We start from the raw sequence: 19530 nt of genomic DNA, 5'->3' as shown, positions 1-19530 counted from the left end.
GGATGCTCACTAAATGGGAAATGAACAAAAGCACGAACGCAGGCAGGAGGGAATGAATCAAGAGTGTTATGGTGTGAATTACCACAAGAATAGTGGTTGGTTGGAGGAAGCTTGTTCTTTGACTACCCAGGGAGGCCACTGAGTGGATGCTCTCTGAACCCCAGGGAAGCAGCCAGGCCACCTGCCCCCTTGTGCCTACAGCCCCTTCCCCAAGGCTGTGGGAGGCTGCGGGGCTGTCTGCTCTCCCCACAGCAGGCTGAGTCAGCCTTCCTTCCCGTTCCCCTGGTGCTTATACCATCTCCCAGAACTGGACTTTCCCTGCCACACCTAGATGTCTGCTTCTCTCCTCCTGGTACCTGCCTTTCCCCAGATCACCAGTTTGGCTGCCAGGCACCTTTCCTGGAGGGCTCTGCTGGGCTCACATGACAGGGTGTGGGTGGGCATCCTGAGCAGAGAGGGTGGCTTCACTCTGACCTGCGCCATTCCTCCCAGGCCCCTGGACTTGGTCGCTTGGCCTGCTTCAACTACACTTGGCTGTTGGAGGTGGACGCTAGTGTCCTCAGGCCAAACACTCTTCCTAACGGAGTGAACTCTGTGCTTCTGTGCTCCCCCCAAGTTCAAACTGCGTGGGTTTCCCAGGTTGCCTGGCCTTCTGACAAAGTGGCAAAGTAACAGTCCCTGAAAGAGGGCGAAGAGCTTCGTCCGCAGAGGCCTTTGCAAACAGGTGGTCTCAGTGCAATGTCTAGTGCCTAAGACAGGCAGAGGAACCTCCGACCTGTGTCTGGGACTGGCACCTTCTGTGGCTTAAGTCCAGCCCCAGTCTATGGGGGATGGGAAGCATGGATTGTTTGAGGGTGACCCTGGGGTTCGGGGGCTCAGAGTCCTCTGGAAGACAGCCAGGGCAGAAGAGCCAGGAACCTTATTTTGTCCCAGCAGGTCCTCCAACCTGTGACTTCAGGCTAGTGAGCCTCAGTCTCCTCATCTGTAAAACACGACTGCTCCCCTCGCAGGATAGTTGAGAGGGTCTGATGACATAAAGTGTATAAAGCACTTTCAGGAGTTACCTACATGCAGGTGTAAGTCCTGGGAGGCTGCCTCAATTGGTGGGAAGAGCAGTGGGCTTCATATCAGGAGGTCCTTGTTCTAGCCGTGCTGTGTGACTCTGGGCAAGAGCCAGTCCTTCTCTGGGCCTCAGCTCCCGCAGTGTGAAATGAGAAGTTGGAGACAACCCTCACTAAGATGCTTCCTTCTTTGACGATTCTCTGATGGCCCTGTGGGTGTTCTACGTGGGACAGAGGAAAGGGCTGGTGGCAGGGACAAGGTGCCCAGCCTGGCTCAACTCACAGACTAGAGAGGGGTCCTTCCCAGAGCCTGCAGATGCTCTGTGCCACCTTGTCATTCACAGTTCCATGAGCGGGGGGGGGGGGGCGGGGAGGCGGGGGAGGGGCAGGGGAGGCTGTCATTTAGGATCCAATTGCATCCACAGCAGGCTGTGCTCCTGGTTAATCCTCAAGGCACCCGCCCCTCAGGAGCCTAATTAGATTTTATCCTCCGCTCAGCTGTGACCATGTCCCCATGTTGGTGCCAGCACCAGGCATGCCAGGATCTCAGGCCAATTGCTTGTTTATGAGACCGTCTGTCTTGGGATGAGGCCCAGCAGGCACAGCCAGTGAGCAAATAAGTCCTCCCCATCAGCCTTGAACCTGATGGCAAGAATCATTGTTAGTCTTCCAGGCCTTGGGCCGGCGTCCTGACCAAGGAAAAGATGTGGGTTTGCAGTCCAGCAAAACCTGGCTACAAATCCCAGCTCTGTCTCTTCCCAGCTCTGGGACCTTTCTAGCCCCATGGAGCTTTAGTTTCCTCATCCCTAAAAGGGAATGATGATCATATCGTCTACTTTGTAGAGCTTTTTGGAGGATCAAGTGAGATCATTTTAAGTGAACGCCCATAATACATTGCCTTGAGTTATCATCAGGCCTCAGTGAATGCTGACCCTGTCCTGGTCCTCCCCACATGGCCTCCCTGATTCTAGGCTCTCCCTACCCCAGCCTTACCCTGGCAGTCAGGGTTTTATTTCTGTATCTTGCCTGGCAAGCCCAGGACACTGGGTTAATGTGGCCATTAACACTTCTCTCCAAGTAGGGACTGCGGTGATTGAGTCTCACTAGACTTGAGTGAGTCCTTGAGGAAGGGCAACCCTTGGTCCCTATGCCTTGGACCAAGACCAGGGCTGGCGCTGTTGGTGCCGGGAGCGCAGGAAGGAGGGAACGGGGTGTGCAGCCTGTCAAGTGCTTTCACCCTCATCATCCCCTTGCATCCTCCTGGAAAGGATCCTAGAAGTTAGCTCTGAGCATCCCCACCTCCCAGATGCGGAGGCGAGGCTCTGGAGGTGAGGCATCGGGCTCAGGCTTATGGCTGGCACAGGCAGATCTCCCAGTGGTGGGAACCCAGTTGCAGGGGAACACAGGGTTCTCTGAGGCTCTGCCCTTGGCCACAGCGCCCTCTCCTGGCCAGGGCACGTGCAAGCCCTTTCTCGGCTCTGCACCAGCCCAGACCTTCGTTTGCTTCCTCCACTGGGGGCTTCTCCATCTCTCTTGTCCAGCCGCCACCTTTCCTTCTCTCCAGAAAGCATGCCTGGGGGCTGGGGGGAAGTCAAAGTAAAAGAAGTGATTTATGAACTGAGCTGTTCTTCTTAATCAGAGAGCCCCTCCTGGGCCCCTACTCCGTGCAGATGGGGCTGAGCCGCCATCTGGGCGACAGGAGGGGTGAGATTAATAAAGCTGTCTGGCCCGGGCAGGGGTCCGCCGAGGAAAGCCCCGAGGCACTGCGTGACCTCGGTCCCATCTCTGTGCCTTTCTGGGCCTCAGGGCTCCCATCTGTCAAGGGATGGCGGGCCTGGGCCATCCCCAAGGGCCTCCAGCTGGCTCAGGGAAGAAGTTTAGCCAACTTCCTGGGCCTCTGGGCCTGGCTGCCTGGTTCAGGGAAGAGCAGCACTGGGCTGGAGACTTCAGAGACTGGGGCACGGCACTTCCTCTCTCTGGTGCCACACCCCACGGATAGGTGTCGTATCAGGAGCTCTGGTTTGGGGTCCAGCTGACTTGGGGCTAAATCATAGCCATGTTTTGCTAACCAGGTAAATGAACTCAGACGAGTTAGTTACCTTGCCCACGCTTCAGTTTCCTCATCTGTAGAATGGGATAATAATAATACCCACCTCCTAGGTAAGGATTAAATAAGAGGACAGGTAGGAGAAAGGTATAGTGGAGTCTGGTACATGGTAAACCGTCAATCCTAGTAGTTATTAGGCTCAGTTACCACAAAATTGTGGCAATTCATTAGAATTTGGGTCTGTTTAGGGGAAAGATGTTTGTATCCATGCTACCCAAGCCATGTGTCCATGGTTCTCCCCTAACCCTGCTCCATTCATAACTGGTGAATGTGGGCTGGACATCCACTTATTTCCAATATCTGATGTGCTGATAATAATAGCTCCCATGGTACTGTGAATTCTTACAACCACCTTTGGCTTCCAAATTAATCATCACAGTTTTCCAAGGAGAACCTAGCACCTTGGAGAGGGGGTGACTTTCCCAAGGTCTCCAGGGAGCTGGCCAAGGCAGAAACCAACCCAGCCTCTAGAGAAGCATCAGTGATGGGGTGAGCATGGCAGGTGTCACTGGGCTGTCCTCTTCCAGGACAAATGAGCCAGTCAATGGGATGGGGGCTCACGGAGGACAAAGAAAAAAAGGGAAATGAGGTTAGTTCAGGGAAGTTGGGACGTCACAAGGGGTGAGCCCATTCCCAGCCAGGGGACAGCATTCAAAGGGGCTGGAGCTCCCTGGTGGGGAGGAGGCAGGCAACTGCCAGACATTCCCCCAGAGTTCAGCATCTCCTCCTTGTCTCTGGGTTGGCCTGTGTCACCCATGTTTCTCATCTCAGCCTCAGTGTCCAGACAGAGATGAGGCAGGGAATGGTGATATAGGGGAACAGGACTGGGATGCAGCAGGAGAAGAGAAGCGGGAGGAAACCCATCACCCCGTCCTTGCTTCCCTGAGCCCTGGGGCTGGGCATGGGGTGCAGGCCCTGAACTACAAAGCTGGAAACAGCTTGAAATCTCCCGAGGATGCTCGGCCTTGTCACTGGCATCTCCAAGCCTCAGTTTCCTTCTGTAAAAACCACTCACCTGTGTGCCCGTGCTTATTTGCACCTTGCACTCCCCGGCACTTCCCCAGCACATAGTAGCAACTCAATGTACGTCTACTCAGTGGATGGCAGATGGCTGAGTGGGTGGATTGAGGGAGGAAGGGAGGGATGGGTAAATGGGGAGGAATCTTTCACCCACCCCTTCACTGACCCCAGTGAACCCGTGGTAGCCTGCCTCGTGGGCTGTTGTGAGGATTCATTGTGATCACACAGAAAGAGAAAGCACTTTCTATAAAAGCCACTTTTGACTCTGACCCCTGAGTTTGGATTCCAGCCCCATCACTTACCAACAGTGTGATGTTGGACAAGTCAATTCTCTCTCTTTTCCCATTGGACTCAGTTTCCCCGTTGTACTGTGGGGATGATGGTGTGATACCTACTTCATAGGGTTGTTCTGAGCATTTCATGAGCTCATGCATGTCAGCACTGTACCCCAAGTGCACGGAGTACCTGAAGCTGGTGCACACAGATGGGGCAGGCAGTTGAAGGGCCTGTCACATATGTATGTTTAGGCCAAATAGGGGTGCCAGCTCCCGGGGCTGTGGCCGTGTCTCAGGAGGGAGGCCTCTTCTCCTGCCTTTCTATCTTCCCATTTCTACCTCTGCACTCCCCCAAGACTAGCCTTCGCCATCCCCTTCCCCACGATTCCTCTCCCCTCAGCCCAGAGTTATGCCGGTGGAGTTAGTCCTCCTCACTGTGGGTTCCCCAGCCCTGCTGTTATCTGCTTCCTTGTCTCCTCCAAGCTACCACCACCGCCACCACCACCACCACTCACCTGTGTGCCCGTGCTTATTTGCACCTTGCACTCCCTGCACAGCCCCTGGCACATAGTAGCAACTCAATGTATGTCTACTGAGTGGATGGTAGGTGGGTGAGGGGGTGGGTTGAGGGAGGAAGGGAGGGATGGGTAAATGGGGAGGAATCTTTCACCCACCACCCCTTCACTGACCCCAGGCAGGCTCGTACTTGAATGGGAGGGATTTTGAATAGGTGTGGATATCTCTCCCTTCCTTCCCTAGGAACACCCCCACAGCCCAGGCTTCCCCAGGTCCCAGGTCTTCCTGGGACTGTCCTCTAACCCAAAGTTTGAGCAGGAGCTGGCTGTGGAATTCCCCGCAGGAGTGATAGAACAGGAGTCTCCATATGGGCCTGTTTTGACTTCTGAAATCGAACCCTCATTTCCACTGCTGGGAGCTGGCCCTCTGAAGGAACCTTCTCGCAAATCCTTATGCAAAGCCAAGAAACACTTTCCAGCATCAAATCTCTCTCTCCTGGGAGTCTGGGTTTTGGGGGAGGAAGCTGATGAACAGGGCCCTGCTGGCGCTCTCTCTGCTGAGGTATTGTGGATGCCTGGGTGGCATCCAGGGATGCAGGTTACTCACACCCATCTCCTCCTCCCAGGCCATCAGCCTCATGCAGCTGTGTCAGCATACATGAAGTCCATGCTAGAATCTGCAAGTCTTTTAAAGATGTGCCTTGCAAGGCAGCACCTGCAAAGGCACCCAGGAGCTGCCATCTGGGCAGAAGGCCACTCCCCCACTGGAGTGGCCACAGGTGCTGAGAGCTTTTCATGAACTCTGATGGGCCTAGATTAGCAGGACACTTGCCCCGAGTGTGTGTATCTGGAGGGCGGGTTTTCATAAACAGCTTCTTTCATGGGGCTGCTCCTTATTGACTTCCTGTAGTAATTGAATATTTTCTCTTATTGGACAAGCTGGGCCGATAAAAGAAATATACACAAGCCTCGCTGACGGGAGAGTCTGTCCTGCTGATGTCTGAAGAACTGCCCAGGTGACACATTGGCAATTGCCTCTACTTTCTCAGCATACCTCTGCCCCATCACCTGACACTGTCCCATCTCCACTCTGATCCTTTCCAATCTGCCTGTCTGCCTCTGTGTCTCCTTCGGTCTTTCCCTCTCTTTCTGACTTGGCTTTGTGTATTTCTCTGATTTGCTGACTCCACTGTCTCTTTTTGCTCTTTTCCCACTATACATTCATTCATTTATTCATCCAGATATATAACTGAGGACCCACTATGTGCCAGGCACTGCTCCAGACACTAGAAATAAGCCAGTGAACAAAACAAGTCCATGCCTTTATGAAACATGCATTCTAATAAAGGCAGATGCATGCTCCCAAAATAAATAAGTAGCACATAGAGTATGTGCTGTATCCACAGGGCACTGGGCTGGGCTTCCAAGCTCATATCCATGACTAATTAATTGGTTTTGGAACTTGGCCAAGCTCCTTTTTCCTCTCTCAGCCTCAGTTTTCTCATTTCCAAAATGAGGGTTTTGGGCTAGATCGTGCTTCCCAACCTTTGATGATTAGGAACTTCTTTTATTGATATGCTGGTGACATAAGTTACACAAGAGCTGGATCTAAGTCAGCACTTACACCAACAGTGGTGTCAGAAGTTTACCTGAAGTTCCCTTGAAATCCTTTGTCTTAGTGTGTTTTCTGTTGCTATAACTGAACACTTGAGACTGGATATTTTAAAAGAAAAGCCATTTATTTCTGACAGTTCTGGAGGCTGAGAAGTCCAAGGTCAAGCAGCTGCACCTGATGAAGGCCATCTTGCTGCCGGGGGACTCTTTGCAGAGTTCCAAGGTGGTGCAGGGCATCACATGGCAAGGGGGCTGAGCATGCCAAAGTGGCTTTTATAATAGACCCACTCTTGGGATGACCAACCCACTCCCGTGATAACCCATTAATCCATGAGTGGATTGATCCAGTCATGAGGGCTGAGCCCTTGAGATCCGATCACCTCTTAAAGGCCCCACCTCTTCATCGTATTACATCTGGTATTAAGTTTCAACATGACTTTCAGAGGGGACACACATTCAAACCGTAGCATCTTTAAACACCTGGTTTTGTTTTACACGAAACACTTGGCTGCATCTGAGGGTCATGTTGTATTAGACACCCATCTGTAAGCACAGGACCTTCCTATGGCCAGATGAGGGTTGCTGTGACAGGCACATGAACCTTCAGACCACGGGATCCACAGAGCAGATCCTGAGGCAGACGCCACGTGGAAGGACAGTGGGACCACAGCACCTAAACTGCTCTCCAGTGCTTTCCGGGTACAAACGGGGAGTGGAATTCCCACTAAGTCAAGCTTGCCTCTGACGCTGACTCCTGCATTTCATCCCTCTGAGCCCCAGGATTTAAAGAATTTTATGCACCAAATAGCATGTTCGTTTTTGTTCTGCAAAGTCATACAGACATGGTGGCCAGATATTCTGAACAACCCAATAAACAAGGTCCCCACCTGGGGGTGGTCTAATTGCTCCAAAACCCAAGACACTTGCCCCTTGAGCCAGCCCATGATGAGAGGTTGAAAATAACTTTAGGATGTTGCTAGTCTCAGGAACCCAGTTTGAGCAGCATTGAACACAGTCACTCTCCACTCCAGAGTCCTTCCCTCTCCTGAGGCTGAAGCTGATGTGCCTGGTGTCTAGGAGAGCGGCTGGGAGGAGCTACCTTGTGGCAGGGCAGGAGGGAGGAGCAGAGCCCAGAGCCGGGATGGAGCCACCACGTGTCAAGCACTGCTTGAGGGACTGTACCTCTATGATACCATTTCATGCTCAGCACAATTTCTAGAGGAAGTCAGCATTCCTGTCCCCATTTTGCAGGCATGAAAGCAAAGGCCTGGAAAGGTTATGTAGTTCACCCATAGTCATGAGGCAAGAAAGTGATAGGCCGGGTCTCACCTGACCCTACAGGCCCCACCCACACTGCTGCTCTCCCTTCAGGGCCCCCTTAGCTCAGGGAAATGGGGAGACTTCGATGGGCCTCCCACCACCGGCCCCAGGGAGGGCATCATGTCCCACAGCAGACAGGCCCACCATTTCCTTCCTAAGTGCCGCTTTTTTGAGCAATAACAAAGCTCTTGGACCTCATAGTCTCAATTTTCTTCTCACCCCACCCCCCAGAGATTCTCCATGGTTCTCCTCCCTTTAGAAGTAAATTAGGAAACTGCGCAGTGAAGTTAACTTCTAGAAGTCATCCATGGATGGGTGGAGCTAACAGCCAGGCAGAGATTGGAGGTCCCATGTGTCTGTCATTCTAGTCTGACCAATTGGCTATGGAGGTGTGTCCCCACATTCAGAAGGTCTCTATAGGGATGGAGCAGGCAAGCCCTGGCCTCTAGGCTTCAGCCTGGCGGTGGGTGATGGCCCAGGAGGCTGTCCCTGCTGGAGAATAATGGGAGATCAAATGGCATAGGTGGTGTGAAGACAGGTGTGCACTTTGGAGGAGGATGGATGAATGGGGCAAGGGAATTCGCATTCATTGAGAATGATGATTAGGAGTTGTGGCTCCAGATTAAGACAGGCGTGGGTTCAAATTCTGGCTCAGGAACTTCTGTACTGTGTGACCTTAGACAAGTGATTCCACCTCTCCGAGCCTCAGTTCCCTCCTCTGAAAAATAGAATGACATTACCTATTTCCCAGAGCTTTACAAGGATTCAATGAAATTGTGTGTGTTCCCTGGCACATAGTAAGAACTCAGTGTATGCCAGTGGTTACTATTATTAGCTACCATGTGCCAAGCCCTGTGCTCAGTATTTTCCATACAATATGAGGAAGGCTTTTTTTTTTTTTTTTTTTTTTTTTTTTGAGATGGAGTTTCGCTCTTGTTGTCCAGGCTGGAGTGCAATGGCATGATCTCAGCTCACCGCCACCTCTTCCTCCTGGGTTCAAGCAATTCTCCTGCCTCAGCCTCCTGAGTTGCTGGGATTATAGGTTTCTGCCACCACCCGCAGCTAATTTTTGTTATTTTTAGTAGAGACAGGGTTTCGCCATGTTGGCCAAGCTGGTCTCAAACTCCTGACCTCAGGTGATCTGCCCACCTCAGCCTCCCAAAGTGCTGGGATTACAAGCGTGAGCCACTGCGCCCAGCCGAGGAAGGAATTATTTTTATCCTGACTTTACAGAGAAGGAATTCAGTTGTATGCAGTTTAGTAACTTGCCCCACCAGCTAAGCTTGGCAGAGCTGGGACACAATCCCTTGCTGGGTACCAAAGCCCTCTTTTTACTCATCCACCCTGCTCTGAAACTGGAACCCGGGCCTCCATATTCTTCACTGGCCCCCGGGCTCACATCATCTATTTTCCTACCTGACTCACCTTTGAGGTTGTGGGAGGCTTTTCCCAGGAGACACGTCTCCTTTGATTGCATTTGTCTGGGAGCCCAGCACTCCGCAAGCCCGGGCCATGAGATGTAATCTGCAATGAATGTGGTACACAATAAATACAGGTAGTCCATTTATGAGCTGCCGTATTTATTACACCCCTTAATTGCTAAAGAGCCAGAGCCGGCTGAAGCTGGATCCTACTCTGGAGAGAAGCTCTGCCTGGGTGGGCAGAGGGAGGGATGGCAGAGCCTGGCCTCCTGCACAGGACTACTCAGCCTCTCGCTGTTGTGGCTGCTCTGCCTCTAAAGGCCTGTTCATCCAAGTCAGGGCCTGGCAGAGGAAACAGTCAGGCCATCAGATTCCTGCTCTGCCATTTGACACAAGAAGGCGCTGAGGTCAGAGAGAGAAAGTGATTTGCCCAAGGTCACACAGCAGTGACTTACAGAGCAGGAGCCTGGGCTCCAGACAAGTGCTCCTTGTGCCCAATTCTCTGCTTGAGCATCTGCTCCTGGATCAGGTAGAGCACAGGATCTGGAGTTGGGTGAGTGATGGTTTTGAAGCCCAGTCTGTGCATACAAGCTGTGTGATACTGGCCAGGTTACTTGACCTCTCTGAGCCTCAGTGTCCTCATCTGTAAAATGGGCATAGTACGTCCTGCTTTAGGGGCTTGTTGAGAGATTAAAGGCAGTCAGTTCTGCGGAGTTGGCATGTGACTGGCCATGAGTCAGTGCTCAATAAATGTTCTTCCCTATCCTCTTTTCCCTTTCCAAAGGGCACAGGGTGACTGAAGATGCATGGAGCTGAAGTAAGCCAAGAGCTGAAAGGAGAGATGGGTCAGAACAGAAAGCTCTGCGGTGCAAGGCATTGTCCTGGGTTTCTGGTCTAACAGGGAAGAGCAGGCCTATGAGTAACCTATGAAGGTAGAGTTAGGTGTAGACGTGATAAGAGCTGTCCACCCTGCTCTGTGCAGGTACAGCGGGGAGCCCTTTACACTAGCCATTTTTATAGGTGAAGAAACTGAGGTTCCAAGAGGCTAAGTCACTTGCCCAAAGACACAGAGGTAGAAAATGTGATGGGCTGGGATTCGAACCCAGTTGTGTCTGACTTCAGAGCCCGTGCTTAGGACCATGCTGGTTGGATGCAGTTAGATGTTCCTTCTAGAAAGTCAGGGATGATGTGAGGGATGTGGCTGGCAAGCTGGCCTGGAAATGGTATCCTGGGGGACCATTCTGCAGGAAGAGAGCCTGGGCTTGATGATGAAGGAAGAGCCAAAGGCCCCACAGTCAGTGATGATGGTTGAGATGCTTAACAGCCAGTATGCACTGGCATGAACCAACCAGAGGAGATGCTGGCCAGACAGCAGGACAGCCATCCCTATGGGTCCCCAGTGAATCTCAGCCCTGCCCATTGCCCTCTGGGAGGGCAGGGCCTGGAGAAAGGGAAGGGATAGGTTGTCCTGGTGCCTCCCATCTCAGGCAGGCACCAAAGCAGGCAGCTCTAGGCTTTCAGGCCTCAGGAAGATCTGAGGAGAGAAGGGTGAGCAAGCAGGGCATTAGGAGAGCCCTGTCCTGGGCTGTCCTCACCCAGGAGAGGGTACAACAGAGAGAGGAAAGGGAGCACAGGAGAGCATGGCTGTGGGTTTGAATCCTTGTTGCTCCATTTTCTAGCTGTTGGAGGCGAGGAGGATATGAATGACTGGAAGCATGCCTTAGCCCAGCACCAGGTTTCCTGCACACTGCTGAATTAACACTCCCTATGTGGAGGGGTTTTACTCAGTCCAAACCGTGTGCAACCCTACTGTGTCCCAGGAGGGCACAGCCACAATTCTGCTCCTCTGGGATTCACCAGGAACACTGGCTGATGATGTTATGGTATATATTTTGGTGGGGGCAGTGGTGGATGTTAGCAGAAGCCGTGGGCTATTATACTAGGGGAAGGCACTGAGCTGGGCTTGATGGGGGCAGGAGGGGGGAATCAGGGAAGGCTTCCTGGCAGAGGTGATGCCTGTGACGAGTCTTAAAGGATGCATAGGAATTAAGTGGGACTGGCGTAGGTGGAAAGGCAATCCAAACAGAAGGGATCAGCATGAGCAGATGCACCAAGTAAGCCTCAGGGAGATACCTCTGGGGGACTCTCCTTTGATGGTGGTGATAGGAAAGTCAGGGCAGGAATAACAAGAGGTGGCCATGGTGAGTCTTGGAGGTCCTGTGGTCTGCAGGAGGCAGCTTGGTCTCCTGTAGAGGTCGGGTTCCGGCAAGAGAGGGCTGTGGTGACATGTGCTTTCTGGAAAGCTCCTTCTGGCAGCAGGGAAGCACTGGATTGAAGGGGAGGTAGGGAGGCCAGTCCCAGCCCAGAGGCTGCGGCCATGTCTGGATGAGAGAGAAGGCCAGGAGCAGGGCTGAGGCTGGAGATGTTTCAGAGACCCCTGTGATAGAGAGGATGATGTCATCCGATTTTACCTCCGAAGGCAGATGGCATGTCTTGAATTCACGCCGTGCTCACTGAAGTAAAGACAAATCGCCCCCTGCCCCATCACACACACACCATCCTTTGTCCTTCCAAGCTGGATTGCCTGGGTTCCAATCTTGGCTTCACCACTCACTAGCTATGACCTCAGACAAGTCACCTCGCCTCTATCTGACTCAGTTTCCACCTCTGGAAAATAAGGATAATAAGAGTACTAATCTCATGGGTTGTTAGGAGTTAGTAAATGTAAAGTATCAGGACGGAGCTGGCACATAGTAAATGCTCAATAAATAGTATTATTTGTAGGGGTGGAGACTTGGGTGGATGATCTCAGGAAAACCCTGATTTCCCATTCCCCCAACACAATTTAAGGGAAACCCTTGGGGCACTGTTGGAAGGACAAAGGCTTGGAGCCTGGAGTCCCTGGGTCAGGTTCAACCCATGATTTTCCCTTGCGTTCCTCACCAGGTAACTTGGTGCCTCAGTTTCCCCCTCCTAGTAAGATAAGAAGGAGGATGTCCAGGTGGGCTCTGAGTGTCTTCCCCTCCTCGCTTTGATGCTGAGTGGCCCCGCCTGTGCCTCCCCTGCTCAGCATTTTTCCAAGTTGCAATAGGGACCAGTAGAGCAGCAAGGAGGAGGTGTCCCTTCAGGGAGGAAAGCCCTCCGGCCCCAGGGCCAGTGCCGAATCCAAAGCCAATGTGCCTGTCAGACCTTCCTCATGGGCTCCAGGCACCTTAGCCATGTCTGCCTGGCCAAGCTCAGCTGGTGGACAGACACCTGGCACCTTGGCAGAAACAATGAGAGGAGGGATGCAAGGCACCACCCCTGAGACCAGGAACCTTTCCTGTGTCCACTCCCCACCAGCTGGCTCTGTCTGTGCTCGTCTCTCCATGGATTCAAATGCATTTAAACAAACAAACAAACAAACAAAAACACCTCTAGCTCAGACCAAAATGCAGCGTGGGATGGTGCTGTCATCACTGATTAGGAGAGGGGTGGAGTGGCCCGGCAGGTGAGAGGCAGGCACCGCTCTGCTCCGTCTGTTTCTTATGATACGAGGGTGCTGGTCTGGCTGCTGAGGAGAGTGTTGGATTGTGGTTTTGGGCGGGGAGGGGATAGAGCTTCCTACAAGCTGTGTGGCCTTGGACAAATCCCTTAACCCCTCTGAGGGCTGGGCTGATGGAAGAATGTGTGGTCATCAGAGTACATACCTCCTTGGTGGTTACAAGGATTAAACGAGATAATATGCGCAAAGCCGTGGGCACAGTGCTGGATCCCCAAGCAGTGGCTACGATTATTACTGTTTCCTGACTTCATTTTAAATTGACAAATGATAATTGTATATGTTTATGGAGTCCAATGTGATGCTTTGATACAAATTTTACTGTTACTAATATTAATAATAAGCCTCCCAGAAACCCTTTGAGTCAGACTTAGCAACTTTATTTTGTGGAGGAAGTAGAGTCCAGGCATGTCCTGTGGGAGGAAGCGGGAGCTGTAGAAAGTAATCAGACACCATCTCCCCCACATCCATCCACACCCCAACACATACTCCCAGAACCCTTTGCACGAGTCCTGTCATGGAGGTACAAACCCCCTGCTGGAAGCACCTGCGGTGCCGGCAGCTCAGGACTGGCTTGAGTTCTGGCCCTTCCCCTTACTAGCTGTGGGACATCGGACATGTCGTTTTCATTCTGAGTCTCGGTTTCCTCACCTGTCGCATGGATCTCTAATCCCTGCCCTAAGTCTCTCCTCAGAGCCGTTATGAAGAAAATGTGAAAATAATGAATATGGAATGTGAACATGTCTTGTGCACCTTGAAGTCTGACTCATGAGAGCAGATGCTTTCAGCTTCCCCTGGGGGATGGGGGACATTTACATCTCAGTGCAGCCCCGGCTGTGCCTGGCAAGCAGCGGATGCTCAATCAATGTTGGCTGAATGGAATTGTGTTCAATGACTTGCTGCCATTGGTATACTTTTAGGTGAAGACAGGAAAGGCTCCCAGGGAGGTGGGATGCTGGAGGTCTCAGAGTAGAGGTAGCCAAGGCTCAGGGAGGCTTTGACCCCAGAAGCAGGTTTTAGATCCTCAGGTAGGCTGCTCTCCTTTTCTCTGCAACACCCCATCTCACTGGCACCAAGCAACCGCCCTGGTCTGTTCTGTGGCTGGAGGGTGTGTGGGATGGTGGGAAGTTTGTCAGGCCTGCCTTCTGGTCCAGGCTCTGGGCCTTGGTTTTCTCATCTATGAAATGGCCAGCTCACACCTGCCGTAGAGCAACAGCATGAAGCGGGACTGCTGAGCACTTACCACGTGCCCGACGATGTGCTAAGCATGTTACTGTGGGATTTCAGTTCATCTTCACAACACCGCTAGGAGGAAGGTTCTGTTCCTAATCTCTGCTTTGAAGTCGGAGAGAGCAAGACTCAGAGAGGTAGAGTAATTTGCCCAAGGTCCCACAGCGAATGAAAGCTAGAGCCAAGGCTGAAACCCAGGCAGGCTGGCTCCAGCATGCTCATCTCTATCATTGGCCTCCATCTTCTTCCAGCCTTTGCAAGGGTGGGGCTGGCTGCGGGGACCCCCTGGGGAGGGGCTGGGGTTCTTCCTGGGTGGGGTCCCCCATCGGGAAGACTGAGGTGGCCTTGTATTTTTAGGTGGAGCACCATGGAAGGCGACTGTCTGAGCTGCATGAAGTATCTGATGTTTGTATTCAATTTCTTCATATTTGTAAGTATTCCTGGGTCTTCCCAGGCCTCTGCTGGGTGGGCAGAACTGGCTGCTGCTTTGAAATAGTCACACTGGGCTGAGTCCCTAGGGCGAGCACAGGGGCCGGCACTAGAGGCAGGGGTACCTGCCAGCCAGGCTTTCATGGAAGGGGGCCCCCAGCAGTGCCCACCTCACTCTGAAGAGCCCACCTTCTTAGGAGAGACATTTTACACAGGCCCTGGGGTGGGTCAGCCCCTCTCAAAAAGGTGGAGGGGACCTCGGTCCAGCCACTGTCTTGGAATCTGACCTCTCGTGGGGAGTGGGAAAGGAGGGGATGGGGGTGATCAGAGGGCAACAAGAGGGAGCCCCACCCAACCTTATCTCCCTGAGCAGTTGATGGACTTCAGACCTGGAGCGGCTGAGTCCATGTAGCCACAGGATATAATCAGAAACCTCTCTGGGATTGGAAGACCTGCATTCAAATTCCAGTGCTGCATCTTAGCAGCTTGTGATTTGAGACACATTTCACCTCTCTGAACCTCAGTATCTTCATCTCTTAATGACCTTCCTCAACAGGCTTTTTGAAAATTAAGCAAGATTAGTTTACAAAGTACCCTGGATGTGGTCAGTCCTCAATAGCTTAGCTCCATTTCCATCCAACCTACGGATTCTGTATATGAAGGGACAGAGCCCTGGACATTCAGGTGGCCGGCCCACCTGCTGGCGGCCCACCCACCTGCTGAGCCCACCCACCCTCTGGCGGCCCACCGAAGGCTCTGCCCAGACTCATGGGCCCTCCCAGGAGTAGAGCTGTGGCCCTGGCTTCTTGGGCCCCCACAGGCTTTCCTGGTCCAGCCTCAGCCTTTGATCTTAGTACAGCCAAGACCTGGGTGAATAAACCTCCACTCATGTCCTTCAGGGCAGGCTCTTGAAAGAGGGGTCCTCTTTCTGGCCAGGACTGACCGTCTCTCTCTCTCTCAGTGTCTATCTTTCCCTCTCTATCTCTATCTCTTTGTGTCTTTTTTAAAAAATGTACATTTCAGCAACTCCCTTAGCTTCTCTTCCCTGCCTTATAATCCTAAAAAGCCTCAAGCCTTGCAGACTTGAATTCTAGACCCAAGGCCACCACCTTCCAAGCTGCGTGACCCTGGGCCAGCTCATCCTTCCTCCAGCCCCAGCGTTCCCACCCGAAATGGAGCTGGCCCTCCTTGAAGCGTTTAGCATACAGTTGCTGAATCCCCAAATCTCCAACAGCAATAAGTAGGCACAGATTTTCCTGGAGGTCGTGTGGGAGACCAACAAGAGAGACACAGGCTGGAGGCAGTGTCTCACGTCTGTAATCCCAGCACTTTGGGAGGCAGAGGCGGGTGGATCACCTTAGGTCAGGAGTTGGAGACCAGCCTGGCCAACATGGTGAAACCCCATCTCTACTAAAAATACAAAAAGTAGCCATGCGTGGTAGCAGGTACCTGTAATCCCAGCTACTTGGGAGGCTGAGGCAGGAGAATTGTTTGTACCTCGGAGGTGGAGGCTGTGGTGAGCCAAGATCGTGCCACTGCACTCCAGCCTGGGCAACAGAGTGAAACTCCGTCTCAGAAAAAAAAAAGAAAAAAAAAAAAAAGGAGAGAGACACTGCACAGCAGATGGCAAAAATGGAAACCCTGTCACTGGCCATGCCTGTTAGGTCTTTCCTTCTCTTTCTCCTGCTGGGTCCTGCCCTAAGGTTGCCTACAAATTCCCCTTGCCCAAAGCCATCAGCTCTCTTCAGCTTGCAATCCTGCTCAGCCAAGCCAAAGCCCAGCAGTTTTCCTGTCGCCCAGCTGTCAACCCTCACACAGGCCTCTTGGGCCTCCGGTCCTCCCACCACACAAAGGGATTTCAAATACTTTACAGCCCGCAAATCCCATGGTGCCAAACTTTGGTTCTTCCCACAACAGATCTGCTTCTAATACTTATCTGTGCCCAAGAAAAATGGAATAGGCTGGGCACAGTGGCTCACACCTGTAATCCCAACATTTTGGGAGGCCAAGGCAGGAGGATCACTTGAGCTCAGGAGTTCGAGACCAGCCTGGGCAACATGGCAAAATTCAGTCTCTACAGAAAAATACAAAAATTAGCCGGGCGTGGTGGCATGTGCCTGTAGTCCCAGTTACTTGGGAGGCTGAGGTGGGAGGATGACTTGGGCCCAGGAGGTCAAGGCTGCAGTGAGCTGTGATCCCGCCACTGCACTCCAGCCCGGGTAGCAAAGCAAGACTCTGTCTCAAAATAAATAAATAAATAAATAAAAATAAAAATAAAAAAATAAAGAAAAGAAAAATGGAGCAGATATTTATTGAAATCTGCTAAATGCCTTCTATCCTTTCTTCATTAGGGCTGCCTTAGGTTGAGGGTGTTTGAGTCTTCTTTTGACCACAAGGAAGCTAAAAGGCTCAGAGAGGTTATGACACTTGCCTGGGGTCACACAACTAATAAGTGGCACAGCTCTCTCTCTAGACTACACTGCCTCTTTCCAAAGATAAATAAGGCATACAGAGCCCATCTTGATGGAGACATAAATAAGAAGTCTTTTGAGCCACGGGTTTGAGAGTGGGGAGCCCACTCTCAAGTTGGAACCTCACTGAGAGTCCTGTGGGGGACATTGACGATGACTTGGTCTGTGTTTTCTGTGTTTTCCCAGCCCCTAGCATGGGTGGTGCAAACACAGCATAGGGCTGACTCAGAGCATGTTCATGGACCTTTGTTTAGGGTGTTGAGACTGGAGTCAGGGGGCCTGCAACCAAGCCCTGACTCTGCCATGAACTTGCTGTGTGACATTCAGCAAGTTGTTGGTCCCCTCTGTGTGGAATCAGAGGGTTGGACTAGATGACCTCCTAATCCTACAGGTCTGACATTTCAGGAAAAGATAAAATTGGCAAATAGCCTTTATATGGTACAGCCCGAGGTGGGTCCTGGGTTGGAAATTGGATTTAGAGGATGCGTGTTGCACTTAAGGTCACGGCAGCTAGAAAAATTCAAAGCAATTCAAGGTGCGGCTGGGACTCACTGGCTCTGGCTGCAGGTGAATTCCTGCCTGGCTCACCTAGTGCTTGATGCCTCCAACCCTGAGGCTGGCTCAGGGGAGTGGTGGGTCAGAAGTGCCTAACCTCCCTTTCTGCCTGTTTCTCCTCCCAACTCCTCCACTGGCCTGAGCAGCTGGGCGGGGCCTGCCTGCTGGCCATCGGCATCTGGGTCATGGTGGACCCCACTGGCTTCCGGGAGATCGTGGCTGCCAATCCTCTGCTCCTCACGGGCACCTACATCCTCCTGGCCATGGGGGGCCTGCTCTTTCTGCTCGGCTTCCTGGGCTGCTGTGGGGCCGTCCGTGAGAACAAGTGTCTGCTGCTATTTGTGAGTACCCCAGCCCCCACCCCACCCATGGGTGCTCTGAGGGGTGTCGGGGATCGGCTGCAGACTCCCAGGCCCTGCCTGGCTTCCATTCAGACCAGTGCTTCCCAAACTGGGGGCGGGCTGTCAAAGCAGAAGGGATCATGGAGATAAGCATGTCCAACCCCACTCATTCAGTAGTCAATGGTCCTGAAACCCTGAGACATTCAGCAACTTGCCCAGAGTCCCATGGAGTTGGCGGCAGAGGGGATGAAACAGACGCTAGGCCAGGGCCCCTGCAGTGCCTCAGGCTGCCTCTTCCCATGCCTTTGGGACCTGTTTTCTCCCTGGGGCAGCCCTTCCTCACTCCCACTTCACTTTGCTGCTTTCCTGCAGTCAATCCAGGGCCCCTGGCTTAACGCACACCTAGTCTGTGTCTACATGCCAGGAAACTCAGAATAAGGTTTGTGCCACATCGTCCCACCTCCAGGGGTGGGACGGTCCCCAGCCTTTTCCATTTGCCTTGGTGGCCTCAGCTTCCAGAGCCTGCTTTTGCAGTGGGCCCATGCCTGCAGTGGGTGAGCTGGCCCAGATGGAGGGGTCCTTGGCGTCCAGGTCTGAACAACCAGGTTTCTCCAAGGCATGGTCAGCTGAGAGCACTGACATTGACCTTGATGTTTTTCCACTTGCTTGCTATTAAAAACTCTAATATATAACTCTTTAGTAACATCACTAAGATGCCTAGTGGATGAGGCATTCCCCTTGTAGATATGCAATTCTGAAACAGGTATGATATGGCCTCTGAAGTTTTCTTATTCATCACGTAAATAGCCCTTGAACTCCTATCATGCGCATGTAGTTCACTGGGTGCTGAAGATGTGTCAGGGACCAGGAGTGATGGTCCCTTCCCTCACAGACAGGCACAGGGGAGGCAGCCAAGCCGTGCGGATGAGCTGGGCAGTGGACAGGCCTGGTTTGAGTGTACTCCCTGCTCCATCCCCTAAGGGTGTGCCTCCCATCTAGTTCCCCAACCTCCCAGAGCAGCCATATCTTCTTGTTAAACAAGGGGGCCGACCAGCTCAGCTATAGATCACAGCCAAACCAGACAAGCAGTGGGTCTTCTAGTTCTCGAGTCTCCTGGATTCCCATGGGCAGTGGCGCTTGGGGCCTCCGCCTGCTTTCCTGTGCTGGGTGGATGGGTCTTCTCTAAGAGGTACTGGACTTGGAGAACTTCTGGGCTGAGCCCAGTCCCGCTACGGGGTAAGTTAAAAACAGCCCTGTTTAGAGAAGTGTGGGTGTGTCTGGGTCAACTTGCGGATGCTCCTCATGGGTGAATTCGTGGGCGGAGTTAAATGACACAGAGACCTGGGCTGGTTGAGGGGCTCCCTTGCAAGTTTCTGTGAATAAGCTAGCACCAGCAGTGCTGGGAGGAGAGACCTGGCACCATACCTCCTCCCCAGACGAGAGCACACTGCACGGCCCCATTTGTGTCCCGGTGAGATGCTGCCCATCCAAAGGAAGTGAAGTCAGCTGCGAAATGAGTGACAAGGAGCCTTGGGCCCATTTGTCCTTCAACGGCACAAACACTGCAGACTTCATTTGAAGAGAAACAAAGAAAAACTTTGAGCGCCCCCTGGTGGACAATTCTCTACAG

At 52.5% G+C, this 19530-nt stretch overlaps 1 protein-coding gene across 5 annotated transcripts in view; it reads left to right on the top strand.

Annotated features, from left to right (window-relative positions):
• Positions 1-19530, top strand: part of TSPAN18 (tetraspanin 18) — a 203877-nt gene that overhangs the window by 163488 nt on the left and 20859 nt on the right. For 2 of the 5 annotated variants that reach the window (XM_063670957.1, XM_063670958.1), the window contains 3 exons: positions 5918-5994; positions 14462-14534; positions 17706-17900. In XM_063670957.1, the coding sequence (XP_063527027.1) occupies positions 5975-5994; positions 14462-14534; positions 17706-17900 (288 nt within the window). In that variant the 5' untranslated portion in view covers positions 5918-5974. Of the gene's footprint in view, positions 1-5917; positions 5995-14161; positions 14242-14461; positions 14535-17705; positions 17901-19530 lie in introns of all 5 variants that reach the window. The other 3 variants (XM_063670959.1, XM_054438613.2, XM_054438614.2) reach the window with 2 other exon arrangements.

Source organism: Pongo pygmaeus, chromosome 9 (assembly GCF_028885625.2).
Source record: "Pongo pygmaeus isolate AG05252 chromosome 9, NHGRI_mPonPyg2-v2.0_pri, whole genome shotgun sequence".
NCBI classification, from domain to species: Eukaryota; Metazoa; Chordata; class Mammalia; order Primates; family Hominidae; genus Pongo; species Pongo pygmaeus.
The sequence above is the reverse complement of the archived record's forward strand: the minus strand, read 5'-3'. Positions and strand labels throughout refer to the sequence as shown.